Genomic DNA, 21,163 nt, shown 5'->3' with positions numbered 1-21,163 from the left:
AGAAGAACACAATGGTTTTGGCCACACACATACAAAAACATATACACACACACACACACACAATCACACGCGGCTGCTCGAACAGCGCAAGAATAGACAAAATTATGTTTAAAGAAAAAATACCAAATCAAAGGCAAACCAATTGCAGTAATCAAAGCGGTCAATGTCGCTACTAATAATGAAACACATCCATACATATGCATACACCACATACACACGCCCTGCTCCACACACACACCCACACACACACATATACATACATACATACATGCAATCTCTTTCCCGCGCTCGCCCTTTTTAACACACAAACCACACTAATCCAAATCGAAGCTAACGCTATTTGTATTTACTTTCCAATATTTTTACTAACCGTCCAATTACAATTACAATACAAACAAATTACAAACAACAACAACAACAACAACAAATTTACGTTAGGCCCTTAAGATATAAAAACAAACCAAACAAATACCAACAACCCAAACAAACATAACATCCAAAACAAAAACAAAAAACAAACAAATATACCAAGCAACCTATTTAATATTACGGGTTCGATCAACATAACCGTTATACTACTAAACCAATGCTAATTGTGCTTTACTAAACGCTCGCTCCTATTACACAACAACAACAACAACAACAACAAATTAATAAGCAACAACAAAATTACAACAAGAACCTCTCCCACCACAACCAAAACAAAGTATTACCTATATATACTATATACAGAAATCCAAAAGGCTTCTAGTTTATAACAATTGACATACAATTTATAAATGTTGCTACACAAATCGCTTTTAAATACGCAATCTCTCTCCCTCTCTCTCTCTATAAATATATATATACATACATATACATATAAATACATTTAATTAATTTCCTATTATTTATATACACCAAAAACGATCCACGACACAAAAATGTTATATATATGAATATATACTTATATATGAACATTTATGAATGTCTAAAAGAAAAATAATTTAAATGTACCATTTAATTTAGTTTAACTTCGATTCGAGACTAAAAAAAAAAACAAAACAGAGGAAAAACATGTTGAAAATCAATACAAACATAAGTACCAATGCACGCATGTTAATATAAGCAGATAATAATCTTATGTTATCTACAAGTTATCTGTCACTGTTGCATACGAATGTAAGCATAAAGAATATGTATAGCAAAAGTGTCAGTCTCCAATAAAACTCTAAAGCGAACAGACGCACGGCGGTCCGCGACTATTGTCTTTTACTTTACTCCTACTGAGCCCTTCCCTTTTCAGCGAATATATAATCTATTCAACAGGTTATGGGCCCAGGGCATATAGGCTCATAGGAGAAGTTCAAAGTATTGTGAAATAGTAATCGTTTGGTGACTCAAGAAATATAACATTTAAAAAATGAGTGCGCTATATCAAATAGACAAATTGGAAGAGCATAACTATGACTCATGGAGCATACAGATGCGATCTGTCTTAGTGCACGCGGAATTGTGGAGTGTGGCATCAGGTGCTGAACCTAGTAATACTGAGAGTTCAAGGCCAAAAGATGAAAAGGCATTAGCAATTATAACGCTAAGTGTAAAAGCTTCACAATTGGGCTTCATTAAAAATTGCAACACTTCGTACGAGGCATGGAAAAAGTTAAAGGACGTTCATCAGCCGAGTGGACCTGTACGGAAAGTGTCGCTGTACAAGAAATTGCTAGGCAAACGCATGTTTCAAGGCCAAAGCATTTCAAGTTACATACACGAATTTAACGAAATTCTGGATGGTTTGTGTACAGTTGGCATCGAATTAAATGATGAGTTAAAAACAATCGTGTTGTTGTCAAGCTTGCCCGAACCATACGAAAATTTTGTCGTCGCCATTGAGACGCGTGACAATTTACCGTCATTTGATGTGTTATGTATCAAGCTGATGGAAGAGGGAGAGCGCAGAGGCAATGCAGATGGAGAGAGCGAGAATGCAAGAGCATTTATAGCTACGCAGCAGATCGTCGCGCATTCCAAAGCGAATTCAAAAAGGAATTCAAAAATCGTCGTTTGCTACAACTGCGGCGAAAAAGGGCACTACAAGGCACAGTGCAAGCGTGAGAAAATTCGCGGTGAAGGGAAAAAGCAATCGACAAAGAAAGAGATGGAAAAGCAGAGCAGCTTGTTAAATGCGTTGGACGTTGGAAAGATAGAGAACAACATGTGGTGTCTGGACAGCGGAGCAACAAGCCATATGTGTTGCGATAAGACGTTATTTTCAAAATTTATTGCGCACACTGAAATGATCGGTTTAGCTGACGCTGGTTTCCTGAAGGCCGAAGGCAGAGGAGAGGTGAAGTTACAGACAGAACTTTGTACCTTGGTGTTGTCAGATGTACTGTATGTACCGAAAATGAATGGCAACTTTATGTCCGTCAGCCGGTCAGTGCAAAAGAACAATGTTATACATTTTGGGCCACATTTTGCTAAAGTTATACAAAACGGCGAGTGTATACTGAAAGCGAATAAAGTTGGGAACCTTTATATGTTTCAAGGCAAACAAAATAGGTGTTATTCCGCAACTGAATCAGATGGTACATTGTGGCATAAGCGTTATGGCCATTTAAATTTTACCAGTCTGAAGGAAGTGATCAGCAAAGAGCTAGTGCGTGGTATTGGAAAGGTTGTTTTCCCAGACAACTTGAATTGCAAAACGTGTATGCTAAGCAAAATACATGTACAGCCATTCCCAAAGGTAAGCACTAACCGTGCCGAAGAGCTGTTGGAACTGGTTCATGCTGATGTATGCGGCCCATTCGACACGAAGTCACTTGCTGGATCCAAATACTTTCTGACCTTCATCGATGACAAGTCCAGGCGTATATTTGTTTATTTTTTGCGGAAGAAAGATGAAGTGTTCAGTAAGTTCGTCGAATTTAAAAACTTGGTTGAACGGCAAACAGATAAAAAGCTCAAATGTATTCGAACCGACAATGGAGGCGAGTTTGTCAACACAACATTCAACGGTTTCCTGAAACACCATGGTATTGCAAGGCAATTGACCGTGGCTTATACTCCGCAGCAGAACGGCGTGGCGGAAAGAGCAAACCGGACATTAACGGAGATGTCCAGATGCTTATTGGTGCAGTCGGGCCTAGGCGAGTCTTTGTGGGCCGAAGCAGTCAACACAGCAGTATACATAAGAAACAGATCACCTACCAGTGCACTGAACAACCTGACTCCAATGGAAGCGTGGACAGGTAAGAAACCCTGTGTTAGCCATCTAAAAGTTTTTGGTTCCATTGCAGTTGCACTTGCAAAGGGTCCCCGTAAAGGCAAATTCAAACCCAAAGGGCATGAGTACCGTATGGTTGGGTATTCGGTAGCAGCCAAAGGCTATCGGTTATACGACCCAGAGACGAGGACGATTGTCGAAAAACGAGACATTCTATTTGATGAGCGTTGTGGTGGTCATACCAATGAAGATACCGTTACGGTAGATTTTCCTGCATGCGAGGTTCAAGAGCATGTCACTCACACGGATGGTGACAGAAGCATCGACGACGATGACAGTGAGCACAGTTCTGACGACAGCAGCTCCAACGCATATGAGAGTGCAGTCGAAAAAGAAGACTCTGACGAGGATACTGTGAAGATTGGGCCAGGCCGGCCTAAAATTGTTCGAAATGGTAAACCTGGTCGTCCAAGAAAGCAATACAATGTGCTTGGAGCATTGGTTGCTAGTGACGTAATGGTTCCGACATCCTATGATCAGGCCGTTGGTAGCACACATGCAGTATTCTGGCAAGAGGCGATGCAAAAGGAATATCAGGCACTACAATCAAACGAAACCTGGCAGATGGCTGATTTACCAAAAGATCAGCGAGCAGTTGGTTGCAAGTGGGTATACAGCCTGAAACGTGACTCTGATGGAAAAGTCGAACGTTTCAAGGCACGACTCGTTGCTAAAGGGTGCTCCCAGAAGTATGGCGTGAACTATGTAGAGACGTTCTCACCCGTTTGCAGATTGGAAACCGTGCGGTTTATTTTGGCGTTAGCAGCGGAATTGAAGCTGTACCTTCACCAGATAGATGTGTGTACCGCCTATTTGAATAGCGACCTGCATGAAACTGTTTATATGAAGCAGCCACAGGGATACACAGATCCCAATAATCCAAGTAAGGCTTTATTGCTTAAAAAGGCAATATATGGATTGAAGCAGTCGGGGCGCGAGTGGAACTCCAAGCTCGATTGTGTACTACAAGGCATAGATTTTGTAGCATGTGAAAATGAACCGTGTCTTTACAAAAGGAACGGAAGAGGTGACTTATCATTAATCCTTGTTTATGTTGATGATATAATTATAGCATGCCGATCAAAAGAGGACTTGGCCAACATCAAGTCAGCCATTACAACATCGTTTGAATGTGTTGACAAGGGAGAGCTGCATTTGTTCCTTGGCATGGAAGTGCAGCGCGACGGTGAGCTTGGCGAAATTTCGCTAAGCAATTCGCAATACATCAAAGACATATTGCGTGAACATGGATGCGAGACCTGTAGACCTACAGCGACCCCACTGGATGCTGGTTTCCAAGTGATATGTACCAGCGAGCATTGTCAAAAGGTTGACATTGCATCCTACCAGTCTTCAATTGGCGAGTTAATGTGGCTGGCGCTTACAACAAGGCCAGACATATTGCATTCCGTTGCCAAGTTAGCTCAACGGAATCAAGATCCGCATGCAGAGCACCTAGTGGGTGTAAAACATGTGCTTCGATACCTGGCGTCAACTGTGGACCTGAAGTTGCACTACAAAGAGTGTGGACAACCCCTTACCGGCTATGTGGATGCAGACTGGGGTGGCGACCGCATCGATCGCAAGTCGTATACTGGCTATGTATACCACTTGGCTGGAGGACCCATATCCTGGCGATCTGAAAAGCAACGCAGCGTGGCACTTAGCAGCACGGAGGCGGAGTATATGGCTCTTTCAACTGCGTGTAAGGAGGCCATATACCTACGGCGTCTTATAGTGGAGATTGGCTGCGGTGACTCGAGTACTCCAACTATTCTTCATGGCGATAATTTAAGTGCTCAACAATTAGCTAAGAATCCTGTACACCATGAAAGAACAAAGCATATTGATATTAGATATCATTTTGCAAGACAGGTTGTAAACGAAGAACAAATTGTTTTACAGTATACATCAACCAATGAAATGATAGCTGATATTTTAACGAAAAATCTCCCTAAAGCGAAGCATGTTCATTTTACAAAGCTGTTAAATTTGATTTGAAAATTTTTGTAAAACATGTTTGCATTGAGGAAGGGTGTTGAAAATCAATACAAACATAAGTACCAATGCACGCATGTTAATATAAGCAGATAATAATCTTATGTTATCTACAAGTTATCTGTCACTGTTGCATACGAATGTAAGCATAAAGAATATGTATAGCAAAAGTGTCAGTCTCCAATAAAACTCTAAAGCGAACAGACGCACGGCGGTCCGCGACTATTGTCTTTTACTTTACTCCTACTGAGCCCTTCCCTTTTCAGCGAATATATAATCTATTCAACAAAACATTCAAACATATTCCAAATTATATATTTTTAAGTTAAAATAATTGGAAGCAAACTAAAAGGCTAATGGCAATATTGTAAAATATTTAAGTTATTTTCTAAGAATTCATTTCTACATTGGCGGAAACAAAATTATTAAAAACAAAACAAAAATAATTATCGTACTATAAAATAATCATTGCGTGCAAGACAAACTGAGCAGCACTACCTGAGAGTTGATTGTTATGGAAAGGAAAACTAAAAAGGAATATAGCTTAGATCGGGGTCACCAAATAAAATTAGACATTCTTTTGGGTAGTCAATTAGTGTGCAATTAAGTTGGTTAAAACAATAAACAAATAGTAAAAAAATCACCTAAAGCTATACATTTAATAAACTAGATGAGCAAGAATACCTATTTTGTCGCCGGACTGTGCAGCAGTACCTGAGAGTGGACTATCGTGGAAAGGGAGAGCAGAGCGATGCGATTCCGAGAATGCGCTTTCACCTACAAATCTCGGCATATGAGTATTATCATGACTTAAGGTTAAATTTATTCAGTTCTATGTTTAGTTAGAGATCCTAGTGGGTAGTCAAAATACTACAAGTATTATCAGATAATAAATAAAATAAAATTGGAGCAAACTTTGATGTTGCGCTAAAGCTATACTTTTTATAGAATTCTAGCTAAATGGATATTATTTTATGAACAAATACTTTAAATGGTTGATTTTTTACAAATGTAGATATGGACTCGCTGATTTTGTTACTATATAGAATGTAGACAATACCTGTTTAATACCTATATTGCAAAAGCTAGATAGGGGAACACATTAAAGAGTTTCGCTTGGAAATCTCCTGCCTGTTCTGGCTTGATTAATGCAATGATTATTTGATTTGCATTTCGATTTTTTCTTTTCCATTTGGTTCCATGTTCAAATAATCGTAATAAGCAAAATTTCATCTTCCATCAAGTTAATGTTTGGTTCGTTTCAACACGACTACACTCCAAACCAAGTTCGCGTCCAATAAAAAATACAAAAACAATGAGGGATGCACATTGAAAATCAAGATAAATGTAACATGAGCTCAGGCGCGCCAGCTGCATATCCTCGGTTCTATTTGATTTATGAGTGCCTACATACATCATTTTTCGTTTTTGCTTATTACATAATTTTGAATTATTAATAATTATTTTCGCCATGTAATTGTAACTACAAATAAACGTATTTGTATAATATCTAAGTGGAAAAAGCTCTATATATATACATATTTTATATTAATGTGGATATTATTCTTACATTCTTAACCATAATTTTACAAATTATTTAAATGGAAATGAATTGAAAAATGAAAAAAAAAACACACACAAAATCCGCCCCCAACCCCACAACCACAAGCCCAATGCCCACAAAGCCCCCCACCACACACACACACACACGCCCAGAAAAGAAAATGCCTAAACAATAAGCAAAACACAAAAAATATAAGAAATTAATTTGGAAAGAAACAAAAAACTACAACAACAATCCAAGCACAATATAAATTTGAATTGAAAATTCCAAATTATTCGCCAAGAAAAAAAAAATATAACAAAAAACAAGAATTTATTTTAAACACCCCTCTATGATTAACATTTTTGAAAACAAACTGTAGCAAGAATTCGAACATTTTTTGTCGTTTTTTAAGTGACACACATACACACACACAAACACACACGCTACTACAGCAACAACAACAAGTACGAGAACAACAACTATTTTTTGGTGATGGTGTTGTACACAAACACACACACACACAAACACAGACATATGTATATGCCTCTACACCTACACTTACTCCTATACACACACACACACACGCAAACACGCGGGTCTTTAGGCCTCCTACGTTGAAACTTTCTTTCTATAAACCAAACACACACACACACACTGATACACTACGGTTACGAGTACAACAACAACAACAGCAACAACCAGAAACAAAACAACAAACAATATTTTAATACCTACAGCAAGTATTAATCCCCTAAACAAAAAACAACAAACACAAAAATCACAATAAAACAATGTCCAACCATACTATATATGTATATTTAAATATATATGTATATGTATATACCTTATGCATACAGATACAACAGCTATTTTGCAAGCTAAGTAAATATTGGTAGAAAATCATGTTTAAGCAAACAAACAAAAAACAAAATCAAAAAAAAAAAAACACAACAGAAAGAAAAAGAATCAAAAAAAAAAAGACAAAGAAGAAGAAGAAGAGAAAAGCTAACAGCAAGCAAGGAAAATCGTTTTGACTGCAATTTCGAAGCTGCAGCCAGCAAATGAAATTGAAATTTGAAATCAAATTTGAAACACGTCGACGCCATTGCACGAACAATCAAAAAAGAAATAAATTTTGTTATAACACGCCACCTGTGTGTCTCTCTCTCTCTCTCTCTCTTCCCCCTCTACTGTAATCTACTCTACTCTTTTCACACACCCTGTCTATCACTCCAATTCTCTCGCTCTCGCTGTCCCTCAATCTCAATCTCTCTACCACTCTCTCTCTCTCTCTCTCACTCTGTCTGTCTATCTATTAAGCTGACCCCAAAAACAGCAATAAATTATTTAACACAGCACCTTCCAACACTGAAAAGTAGTAGGCAAAACATGTAAAAACAAAAATTGAAATAAAATCAAATGAATCCAAAAAGTTAAATACCAACAAATTGAGCTACAAAAAACCAACTGCAAAGTTAGCTTATGAAATAAAACCAACAACAGCAATTACAACAACATTCATTTCAAAATCAAAATCAAATCCAAATTATATTTGATGCAAAAAATGCGAACGAATTGAACAAAATTCTAATAATGATCCCAACACAAAACCAAAAAAAAAAAAAAACAAAATTCAAAAAGCGTTTAAAAAAATACCCAACAAAAATACCAAAACTCGTTGTTCTTGGGCTAATGCGTCGTTTTCTGACTTTCTTCCCCACCTTGTCGTCAGGTCAACTGACGACAAATGCTACAACTACTACTACTACAACAACAACAAACAACAACAACAAATTCAACTTGTTTAACAACAACAACTTTTACTCTCTACAAACAAACTACAACAACAACTACAACAACAACAATCGCACAACAACAACTCCAACATCAACAACAACTCCAACAACAACAGCAATAACAAACGCCTCTGGCATATGTGGCCTTAATCTCTCCACGTTCGCAGCCAATTGCAACAACAATGGCAACTCTGGCAGCAATGGTGGCATCCTTACACCAACCGGCGTCTCTGTAACCGCACTCTTGCCCCAGCAGCAGCAGCAGCAACAACAGCAGCAGCAGCAACAACAGCAGCAGCAGCAACAACAACAGCATCAGCACCAACAGCATCAGCAGCAACATTCGCAGCAACACCAACACCAACAACATTCACAGCAACAGCAACAACAACACCACCAGTCAAGTGGCAGCGGCAGCCAAACACCCAACGGTCTATTAGCCTGCAGCACGCCCACGCCCAATACGCCCACAACGGCGCAACAACAAATGTTTGCAGCCGTTATGGCCAACATGGCCGCTACGGCAGCAACGGCCAACGCTTCCGCATCAGCCTCGACCAGTGTGAACAGTGGGAACAGTTCGCTAAACAACTCCAATCTGAACACATCGGGCGGCAGTCTGAATGCTTCAAGCGGTGGCGATGACTTTCGATGCAATCCATGCAACAAGAATCTCAGCTCCTTAACACGCCTCAAGCGTCACATACAGAATGTCCATATGCGCCCCACCAAGGAGCCGGTCTGCAACATTTGCAAGCGCGTCTATAGCTCTCTGAACAGTCTGCGCAACCATAAGAGCATCTACCATCGAAACCTAAAACAGCCGAAGCAGGAGCCGAACACAACGCCAGCTAGCAATGCCTTCTATCAGCAGCTCAATCATCACTCATCCTCATAGGGTTTCATGTATTTCGACTACCATCTGGCCAATGTCAATTTCTGAGGTTGACCAGCTGATCAGCTGATCTGCCACCCAGCACATTGCCACAATTTGAGTTTGTTTTGAGTCGTGAGATTGGGCTTGCAGTTGGGCTTGGGCGTGATCGTGGGCCAGAATATGGTCGTGTGGGCATTTGAAATGTTTGTTTGTTAAGTTTGCAAAGCAATTATTTACATACAGTTATAGTTACACACACACACACAAACTCTCTGTCTCTCTCTCTCTCTCTCTCTCACACACACACACACACACAGAAAATACATTATATATACACACATACATACGTATGCGTACATAATATGCACATAATATGTACATACTTGTATGTATGAGAAAATGGAGAGAAGATAAAGAACGACAACGGTGCTTCTGTATACATTAAAGAGTAAAACAAAAAACAAATACAAAACAAAACTAAATGGAAAAGAATACAAAAAATATATTGCAAAACCCAATAATTATATTTATGCAAAGCAAAAGCGAAATACAAATTACAATTTGTTAGCTAAGCTCTAGTTATACAGTTAGTTGCCTTTCGTAGACTAAGCAATGGATACACAGTTTATACTACAGTTCTCCCGCAGCACCCCCAGTTCCCAAATTTTTGTAAAATGTATTTAATTCTCTGCTCAAAGTATATAATTTTTTTTTGTAGATTTAGTTTCCCAGACAGCAGGAGGCAGCAAGCTATGTTAGGTTATAGTTTCCATTCTCTCTCTGTATTTCGTTTAGAGAGCGCATACACTCAGGCACACAAGAGAGAGAGAGAGAGAGACAAAGAGTGTTGCCAGATCAGCATTGCATGCTCTCCGGCTCATCCTTTTTCTCTCTCTCTCTCGTGTGCGTGTGTGTAGGCTCCGCAGCTGTTTTTATTTCTGTTTTAACTGTTTAAGAAAAGGAAGAGTTTAGTTCACAAATTTGCCTTTTTCGACATCAAGGAATAAGCACTGATTTTTTTTCTTAGAATTACATTCGATATATATTCTATATTTACACACATACATACGTATGGTATATAAGTAGTATGTGTGTACATATACACGTACATGTAGGTTATAGAATTGAAACGAAAACTGCAAAGGTGCCGGTAGTGAATTCTTCAAATGGCTTTAATAAACTAAATTTAATGACACATACAATATAGATGTGTGCAAATGTTAGACGTTATACAAAATGAAGACCAAGAAAAGATGTTTTTTTTTTATTTTTGCAAAATTATTGTATTATGGAGCGACCGACCGAACGACCGACCAATTGCAAAAAGTTCTAAATATTTAATAGTATGTAATGATATTTCACAAAATGTTAGTCTAAGCAAAATCCGCATGCACATTTATACATACATATACAAGTATATGAAAAAAAGAAAACACAAAACAAAAACATATTATATATACATACATATAGAGATAAGTTTATTTTTTTTTCATTGGATAGTCTTACATACATATATATACATATATATGATATATGGAAATATTTACCGGATACTTTATATGAGTGCACCTGTGTTCGTTAATTTGTAGCAATTAGTAAGAGCAGAGCCGAAAAGCTAATGATGAAAAGCAGCAGCAGCAGCAGCAAGCAAAATGCGATATGTTATAGAAATCTAAAAACCTAAAATTACAAAATGATTGAAATGAAAATGAAACAAAAAAAAACAGAAGAAATCGAAAAAGAAAACAACAAAAAAAATGTGTGTAATACAAGAAGCAACAACAAATGCAGTAATTATGATAAAATGCAAGAATTCAAATACAAATAAAAACCTACATACTATATACATATATAAAATGCGCAAAATTACTTTTCAATTATTCCTCATCAATCGCAGCAGCGTGTACATATTTGTGCGATTATTAGTATTATATAGTGAGTAAGTGTCAAGTGTCAGGGTCGAAGAGTCAAAGTAAAGCCTACAATATAGCAATCAAGCAATCAAGCAATCATACCAACCAACAATCCAACCAACCAACCAAACCACAACAACAGCAACAGCAACAACACCAACTGCATCAATCATTGTACTTACTCTCACACGCGATCGCTCGCGCTCTCTCGCCCACTCTTTCACACACTGTCTTCTATGAATCACCCGCTCTCTCGCTCTCTCTCCCCCATGCTCGCTCGCTACCTCGCCCGCTCGCTCGCTCGCTCGCCCGCCCGCTACCTTTGTCACACGTCCAATACACTCACGTGACATTGCGCGCGGCGCTCTTTTCGCACTTTTGGGTGTGTGAAGGGCTGCAGAAAACCACACACCATCGATAAATATTAATAATACTTCCTACAGAATATATCATTTGGTTTAAAGTATTTTTTTTCTGTTCTACGTTTGTGTATCGATATAGTACTTACTGTCTATGTTTGCATTTGTTTTGTGTGCAGCTAGATCATATTTCTCGTTCTCTTTTGTTGTATTCATTTACATACTACTACAACAACAACTACAACAACAACGGCAGTTAAAAACCATAATAATAATAATAATAATATTACTATGCATAATATTAAAAGCCAACATGCGCATACGAAATTTAAATTAAGTGCCCCTGTTTTACAAGAGTATTGAAACGAAACAAATTCTACTAAACATACTACTACTAAAAACAAAATACCCAGTTTTCCCTCCAAACACCACCACCAAACCACCCACCTGCCATCAGCCACCTGCTACCTGCTCCTGTCACCACCAACAACTACAACAAACAGCAAGCAGCATATAGTATGTTGCTGCCATGCGAAATGTAAGGTATCACACAAATTTGATCAACCAAAACAAAAAGTGACCCCTACCCTACTATCCATACCCCTCTATTTATATTAAGCAACCCTCTCCCCTACAAGAATTGTGTACCGCAAACATCTAACTGTGTGTTAACCCCAAAGACCCCCAGGACACCACAAAAAAAAAACAGAAAATATATAAGAAGAAACCCCAAAGCACGTTTCGAAAATGGCACATTTGGTTTAATTTTTTTTTCTTGTTCTGTTAACCAACCATAAACCAACCGCGTCACACAGGCAATGGTGCTGCGTTTGAGTTTGAAAAAAAGAGACACTAGTGACAACAATAACAACTGCGAAAAAGAATTTAGTCAGCAAAGTACTTGCAAAAAATACTAAATTACAAGTACAAAAAAAAATTAAAGAAAAAATAATACTAAAAAATTATATACAACAAATCAATCAGGCCAAACATGTTTCAAAATTTTGCTAAAATGAAAAAAAAGAAAAGAAATGAAAAAAGACTAAAGAGAAAAGAAAACAAACAAAACAAATTGAAAGAAAACGAATTGGTTTTAAAACAAACAAAAATTTGGTAATCACTACCACAAGTTCCAAAATTTGTTGCAAAATATATTTTATATGTATATGCCAGAAAACTATTGAATTGGTTTCCACAAAACACCAACAAAATTCTATCGAAAGTTTTCGAAAATGAACACGCATGGTATATTTTTTTCTCCGAAAACGTATCGTGCAACGAAACTACAAAATAATTCCAAAATATTCTTCAAATGTTTACACAACATTTCCACTAATTGTGGTGCATTGAATCACCCTGTTGCCGCCTTGAAATATGCAGCAAAAAACATTGCCACATATCTACGGGGCGAGGCAAAATGGCGAACAAAAACGTAATCCGTATTAGAAACTATCACCAAGAACGATAAAAATTCGATACTCGATGCTACTCTCCCAAAACTGCGCCAATTCGCGCATAGACATCTTTTCAATTAACAACTACAACAAACAGCAACAACAACTACAACAGCAACATCAAATGTTTTATTAATATTTTATTTCCATGAAAAAAAAAAACAAACAACAACTACTACTGCTACAAAAAAAAAACCAGTAAAAAGAAAAGAAAGATCTAAACACAAGAAATATTAGAAAAAACCAAACAAAACAAAAACCAAAGCAAATTGCAATTGCAAACTGCGTTTTTTTCTATTGTTTGTTTATTTTGATAAATCAAGCGAGCAGAAAAACAACAATTTAGAACGCCTCGATTCTTCAAAGGCAAAATTAGCAAAAACAAAAAGAACCAACAAAAATTTACATTGTTTTGAGCCTGGATTTGTTAGTGTAATAAACTAAAAGAAACAAACAACAACAGAAACAGAAACAGACAACGACAATCACACGAACACACAAGCACAGACACAGACACAGACAAAAAAAAAAGACACACACTGACACGCACGCCACACGAATGCAACATCAACGACAAACAATACACACACACAACACGGACAGCAAAAACATACACACACACACACGCACACACACACACAAAGAAACATAAAACAATTACAAAATCAGTCAATAACAGTAAACAATACAAAACAATACAAAACATAAAACAACGTTAAACAAAAACGAAACTAAACAACAAATATATATCAACAATTACAACTACAACAACAACAACAACCAACCAACAAACAACAACTACCAAGTCAAATATACAGAAAAGTCACTATTGTCTCTTTTTTTCTTCTCTTCCTATATGACGTATAGGTGGCAGCACCAACCTACTCGGTGGCGTCATAGTGCCCGGTGGTAGTGGCAACCCTAGTAATAGTAGTAGCAACAACAACAACAACCAACAACAACAACTACAGCAACAACAACAAGTTGAACAGCAACAACAACAGCCAACATCACAACACCACCTCCAACAACAACAACATCATTCCACACCACATAACCCACAGCAGCAGCAGCAACAACAACAACAACAGCAGCAGCAGCAGCAGCAACAACAACAACAACTGCACTCCGAACGCCAAAGCAGCCTCAAGCCCAGCGATCTACTCAGCAGCAGCGAGCGCAGTCTCTCTCGCTCCTCACAATGCGGCATCGACACTCTGCCACTGCACCACAGTAGCAGCGCCAGCGCCACACCCTCGCCGACGGCCAGCAGCAAACGGGAGGCGAGGGAGAGAGAGAGAGAACGCGAACGGGAACGGGAGCGAGATCATGAGTTTGAGAGACCACAATCGGGACCGGGCGGATCGCCACCACCACCACCGCATCATGCACCACCGCCGCCACACTTTGGCCAACATCCGCTCTCGCTGCTCCCCAGCCACCATCAGCTGCATGCCCACGCCCATGAGCTGTCACCGGGGGCGGCGGCACATGCAGCCGCTGCCGCACATCATGCACACGCGCATGCATTGGCGCGCGCCGCCTCACCACTTGACCACCACCACCTGTTGCACCATCGTCGTGCCTCGCACTCGCCCTCCGGCAACAGCGGTGGTCGTGGCTCGGCCGGCGTTGGTGTGGGCGCCAACAGTGCCGCCAATCTGCTGTCGTCGGCACGGGCCAGCGATGTGGCGCAGGCCAATCGGTTGCTATTGCCGCTGCCCCTCAACGCCTGTCATCGGTGCGATGTGTGCGGCAAGCTGCTGAGCACAAAGCTCACCCTGAAGCGCCACAAGGAGCAGCAACATCTGCAGCCGCTGAACAATGCCGTCTGCAATCTGTGCCATAAGGTCTTCCGCACTCTGAACTCGCTGAACAACCACAAGAGTATCTACCACCGTCGCCAGAAGAACCACCATTCATACTTCCATCATGGCGCTGGCGTTGGCCAGGCAGGCAGTCCGGGTAGTCGGCTCCATCAATCGCTTAGCTCGCTGAGTGCCGCTGCCGCGGCTAATAGTGGTGCGGCTGGTGGTGCCAATGGAAATGCTGTTGCTGCTGCAGCAGCGGCTGCTGCAGCCGCCGCCGAGCTTTTGTTATCCCCCATTGTGGGCGCTGCAGCGGTCGCTGGTGGCAACGCCAGCTCCACACTACAACTGGCGGCGGCGCATCAGCAGCAGCAGCAGTCGTCGCCGAACATAGTTAAGCCCTGCATAGACTTCTTATAAGATCAGCATCAACTTTTGCAGCAGCTGTTCCATGTGGCGCTCAACAACTCGGCGGCAGCGGCAGCGGCTGCAGCAGTTGGTGGCGGTGCAGCGCCAACTGGGGGCGATTATGGAACGGCGGGCGCCACACCAACTGTGGATCTGACGCAAATCGAACATGGTAGCGTCGGCGGTGGCGCCAATGTGTATGCAGCGGCAGCGGCAGCGGCTGCTGCTGCGGAGGGTGAGTTGCGTGCGTTGCAGCAACAGCAACAGCAGCAACAACACCAGCAGCAGCAGCAGCAGCAACAACAACATCACTTGCCACATCTGACGCACCACTCGCATTCGCATGCACATCAGCATCAGCATCCGCACCCGCATGCCCATCCGCATACACATTCGCATCCACACTCACATCCGCATCCGCACCATCATCCCTATGAACGTATGAATTTATTAGACCAATAAGCGAAGCGCAAAAAAGTATGCTATACAAACCAAACAACTACAAATCCATGCATATATTGAGTTAGGAATACACTTACGCACTCACTCACTCACGCACACACACTCACTCACTCACCTACTCACACATACACACACACACACACACACACACGCACACACATACCGACCGACCGACCGACCGACAAACAAACACACTTCTATATATACATATGTATATACATACATAGATATATATAGCAACAACATTGATAGAAAATATTCTGAAGCGGCATAGAGAGGAAGCAAATAAGCGGGGAGATAAAAAGAGAAAAAGAAATTCTTCATGTTTCGGCCAAAGGATTTTTTGGTACGAAGCCGTATCTAAGGCGTTTTACATACATTATATATTTTGGATCTCAAGGGCGCGAAAAATTCCTAGATTTTTTCGACCAACCACTGAAACTAATTAAAATAAAAAATGAAGAGATACTGGTGAAGATATACATACATAGATGAAGTTGAAGGATTGAGGTACATGATGAGGAAGAAGAAGAGAGTTTAAGAAGAGCAAACATTTTTAGGCAAATGGAAAAACTGTGATTTTTTACAACTTGATTATAGAGCAAACGACAAACAAAACAAAAAACAAAAAGAACACTTTTATGATAATGCTAAATGTAAAGAGGACAACAACAAAAATTGACTAAATAAATGTAAAACACGGGCGAAAAGGAAATACAAAAAGAATATTTTTTTTTTCTATTAAGTTGAAGAACAAAAACAAAAAAGAATGGCAAGAAATAGTAAAGAGAGCAGCAATCTAGAAATTTCGACCCAACCGAGCAAAGCAAAGCAAAGCATTGAAGACTGTTAAGGTAACACAAGCACAACAACCACACACGCACACATACACACACACCGAGCACATTTACCTTCGAGTATTAGCCACACACTCACAATCAAACAAACACTCACGCAAAGCATGCAACAATGATTCATATTCATATCCCGAAGCAACAAATCAACAACAAACAATGGAACAAGATAAATGCGTTTAAAGCGACGACAGCAACTACAACAACTAAAAAAAAAAGAAATAAAAACAACAACAACAACACTCAACAAGCAAGCATTTGTATTACAGTGTTGACCAACTTAAGAAAAATAAATAAAAAGAATGAGAATATTGCCTAACGAATTACCTATTAACGATTATTGAATGTGCAATCTTGCTATATACATACATATACCTACATAAATGCAACAAGAGTAATGCATATAGCATAAAATATAACATAATACATACATATATAATTACACACACATGCACACACACTCAGACAAACACATACTTTCTTGTTTACTATAAATACTTATCCATTTTGACAATACAATTCATGAATTCATGATTACTTTTTTTTATGTTACTGACTGCGCCCAAGGCGCAACAAAAAACAGAGAAGCACTACAAACAAAAAAAAAAAAACAAAAACACATAAAATGAACTAAGAATTTACAGCTAGTATTTGTAAATTGTTGAACTGGCGTAAGAGCAGCACAAACACACACACACACCGACACACACAGATACACAAACACACGTGCATACAACAAGAAAAATACATTTATTGTTTTATTTAAATATAAACTAAAGCATTTTTTTTATAAATATACAAAGATATACATATAAATACATATATATACATAACTAGTATATAGTCACTAAGCATTCATCTAATGAGTAGCAAGGTCAATGTAAAGAGAGAGAAACGGCAACAGTAACAACAAAACAAAAACAGAAGAAGAAAAAAACTTAGCTTTAAGCAAATGTGTTTTTTTTTTTATATATATATAACTGTAATACTTACATATATCAAATACATATATATGTATATGTACCATATATGTATCACTAAAGAATTAGCACCTAAGCATATAAATGAATTTTTAAACAAATTACAAGAAACGAATATACACATACTTATATACATGTACACATGCAAATATACATACATATGTACACATCTATGTATATTCAACATAATAATTGTATGTATGACAAGAGCAACAACAACAAGAAGAAGAAGAAGCAAAAAACAACCTACAAGCGCAAAACAAACTGTGTACATAGCTAATCATAATGAATACATATATGTAGTACATACACAAGTACTAGCATACATGCATATGTATATATACAAATATATAATTATAAAACAGAGAAACAGACACAGACACACACACACACACATGCCCAAACAATTATGTACTATGTATATTTCCAAAAGCGTTTCAGAACTTGCATATTTACGTGATCGAAATTTTAAGACAAAAAATACATGGCAGCACAGCGCTAAAAAAAATATAGAAAGAAGTAGCAGTAACCAGTAACATTAAAGCACTTCCATGTCTGCCATATGCATTAGAGTCCTGCATGAGTCAAGGGATTCGTACTGAATCAATGGTACATTTATATCAGAAATAAGAGCTATCTGTCTCCTGAATTACTTCAATAATGACTCGAGCACATAATGGACATACCTAGTGCCCATAATGTGTAGATTCATTCCTTCATTACGATTATACTCAATCAGGGTAATTGATAAATCGATTTACTCCTTAAAAATACTGACTGTTGAAATATTTGAGACGGACACTCATTTAGGATTCACTAAATATATCTTTTAACTCGTACACGCACTCAACTGTTAAGTAATGAATTTTCGAATCGAATGATTGATTCATTGTGCCTAGCATTTAAAGGAATATTCCAAATGCATTTTATAGGCATTAATACTCGAATCACAATTCAAGTATCGAATAGCAATCCAACATCACATAACATAGCTCTTTTCAATAATGTTACTGCTGCACTGCAATTTTTGGTCAAGCGCACGGAGAGTGTTGAATGGTGATTCATAAGTATTTCATTGAAATTCTTTTGTTTGTTTTTTGAACGGAAGGACTGATAGTTTTTAGGCAACGTAAAGCAAATGTCTGGCGAATGCAAATAATTTTATATAGTTATTAAAAACACAAATCATTGCAATTCAATTGTTGGCCATGTGTTTGTAAGCTTGTATTTTTTTTTATACTCGTATATGTATATGTTTTTGTTGACCAATTGGCGAGAGCACAATATTTTTGTATAACGATTGGATATAGTTCGTAATGTATAATCAAAATTCTTTATTGAGAAAAACGCAATTTTTTCTAAGCATTTTTATTTGCATTCAATTGATTTTCAAGACTGAACTTTTGAAGTAACTTAAACGAAAAAAAGAGAAAACAAGAATTGAAACAAACAAAAAATGATTTAAAAAAGCGAAAATATTTTTTTCAAGCAATTTATGCAATTTTTTTGTGCAAAAAAAAATTTGTCAACAACACTAGAAAATTGGAAGGTGAGTGCATTTCAATTTATGAGTGCACTCACACGTGCTAGTGGAATTTTATTTTATTGTATTGTGTATTGAGACAGACATCCATCTATCAATGTTTTGATGATGGATGCCATGAGGAAAGGAAGCAAAAGTTCTCTTTTATTATCAAAAATATGTGTATTTTTTTTGGCAAAACGAAAAGTCTGAGAGTTTAATTTTAAATTTATATTTTGTATAAAACTAATGTGTTTCTATTTTACAAAATGAGTAACAATATTATATTTATGTTTTTGATACCAAATTGCGATTTACCAGCGTGTGTTTTTAGTTTTAATATAAAATTATACATACATATACCTAACATACACGTACATACATGCATATACATACATATTTATAAACTAATATGTTTTTATACCCATTTTTATGTATAATATTCTACACTCAAATAAAATATGCACATACTCGTACTTAGTACGTATGTGAGAGCAAAATTTTTTCGCCCCGACCATTCATGCACACTCAAGTATGAGAGCTTTAAAGCTATTGATGATTAATTGGTGATGATGGTTGGTTGGATTACAGTATCAAAATGTTTGTCAATAAACCGAGCGCCAGTTCAGTGTGCAAGACAACAAGCTAATTGATACGGAACTCTGATTCGTAGGTTCCTTTGCAACACTGACTTTGTATGTGCCTATACTCCTAGGGTATTTGAGTGTATCTTTTCAAAACAGTTGCATAATTTTATTCTTATTAGATATCTACTTTAAGAGCCTTTCACCCACAATTCTTGGCAAGTACTACACACTCTGACACATACAGACGAAATGTAAATACAACTTAAATAATTACTTAAAAATAAAACACGGATAAATACTAGTAGCTTGATTAAACAATGAAAAACGAAGAGGAAAACACTTGAAGCTTTTTTAACTGTACATGTTTGTTTTCCCCCACGTAAATGTTGTTTAAAAATAGTAAAGTAAAAGTACATTTTAAAAATAAATACAAAATAAAAATGAAGTAAACGAAAGGATGAAAGAAAGAAGAGAGGAAAGGAAGGAAAGGGCAAAGGTAAACTTGAATTGAATTCGTTTGTGTTAGTTACAAAATCCAATAATAATTATTGAATATCAGATCATCAATAATGATGTCAGATCTCCTGGCCCCGTTTATTTGTCGTATGTATGTATTTAGGTATTTTGTTGCTATATACGTATATGGCTATGTATTAAGCACTCACTCGCTCTCTTTCTGTCTGTCTATATATATATACTTATTAATGTCTTTACACCTTTTTACGTGTGCTATTCAAATGTAACAGCAACAAACAATATTATTCAATGAAACCTTAGCTCCAAGCCACACTTACCATATTACTTATATTACAATAATACTACCACATGCATATGAATAAACTCTCAACTACAGTAACTACAATAACTACGTGCATATGGGAAAACAAAAACCAGAAAAACGAATAGATAAGTGCATACGTATATACATACATACATACCCAACTATATAGAAATAGAACTAAAACCAAACAGCGTCAAGCACAAACATAAATAGCAGTCAGAACTCTACCAAAAGCCAAGTACTACAGTGAACACGTGCCACAGTGGACAACTCAATTGTCCACTGCATGTACTACGTTCCCAATCATACATTAAATAGCTAATATTATGATCGCGTATGCGAGATCAAGAAGAAATAAGTATCAGAGACCACAACACTCGCTCAATTGCAAAATCAAAGTAACATTTCAAAAACTAATATTACACGAAACAAAACAAAATACAAAAAAAAACAACAAAAGCAAAAGCAAACAAAAAAATGAAATAGATGAAAAATAAACAATTTCCATTTTCAATATATCAATGTAAACGAACAACATAAGAACTAA

General features: G+C 37.8%; 1 protein-coding gene across 1 annotated transcript in view; it reads left to right on the top strand.

Annotated features, from left to right (window-relative positions):
* Nucleotides 1–15,442, top strand: part of LOC115626672 (broad-complex core protein) — a 33,348-nt gene extending 17,906 nt beyond the window's left edge. The window contains exon 8 of the mRNA XM_030522098.1: nt 14,082–15,442. Coding sequence (XP_030377958.1) covers nt 14,082–15,442 — 1,361 coding nt within the window. The remainder of the gene's footprint in view (nt 1–14,081) is intronic.
* The last annotated feature ends 5,721 nt before the right edge of the window (nt 15,443–21,163 follow it).

Source organism: Scaptodrosophila lebanonensis, unplaced genomic scaffold (genome assembly GCF_003285725.1).
Source record: "Scaptodrosophila lebanonensis strain 11010-0011.00,11010-0021.00 unplaced genomic scaffold, SlebRS2 tig00000089-arrow-pilon, whole genome shotgun sequence".
In the NCBI taxonomy this organism is placed as follows: domain Eukaryota; kingdom Metazoa; phylum Arthropoda; class Insecta; order Diptera; family Drosophilidae; genus Scaptodrosophila; species Scaptodrosophila lebanonensis.
This window is presented reverse-complemented; position numbering and strand designations above follow the sequence as displayed.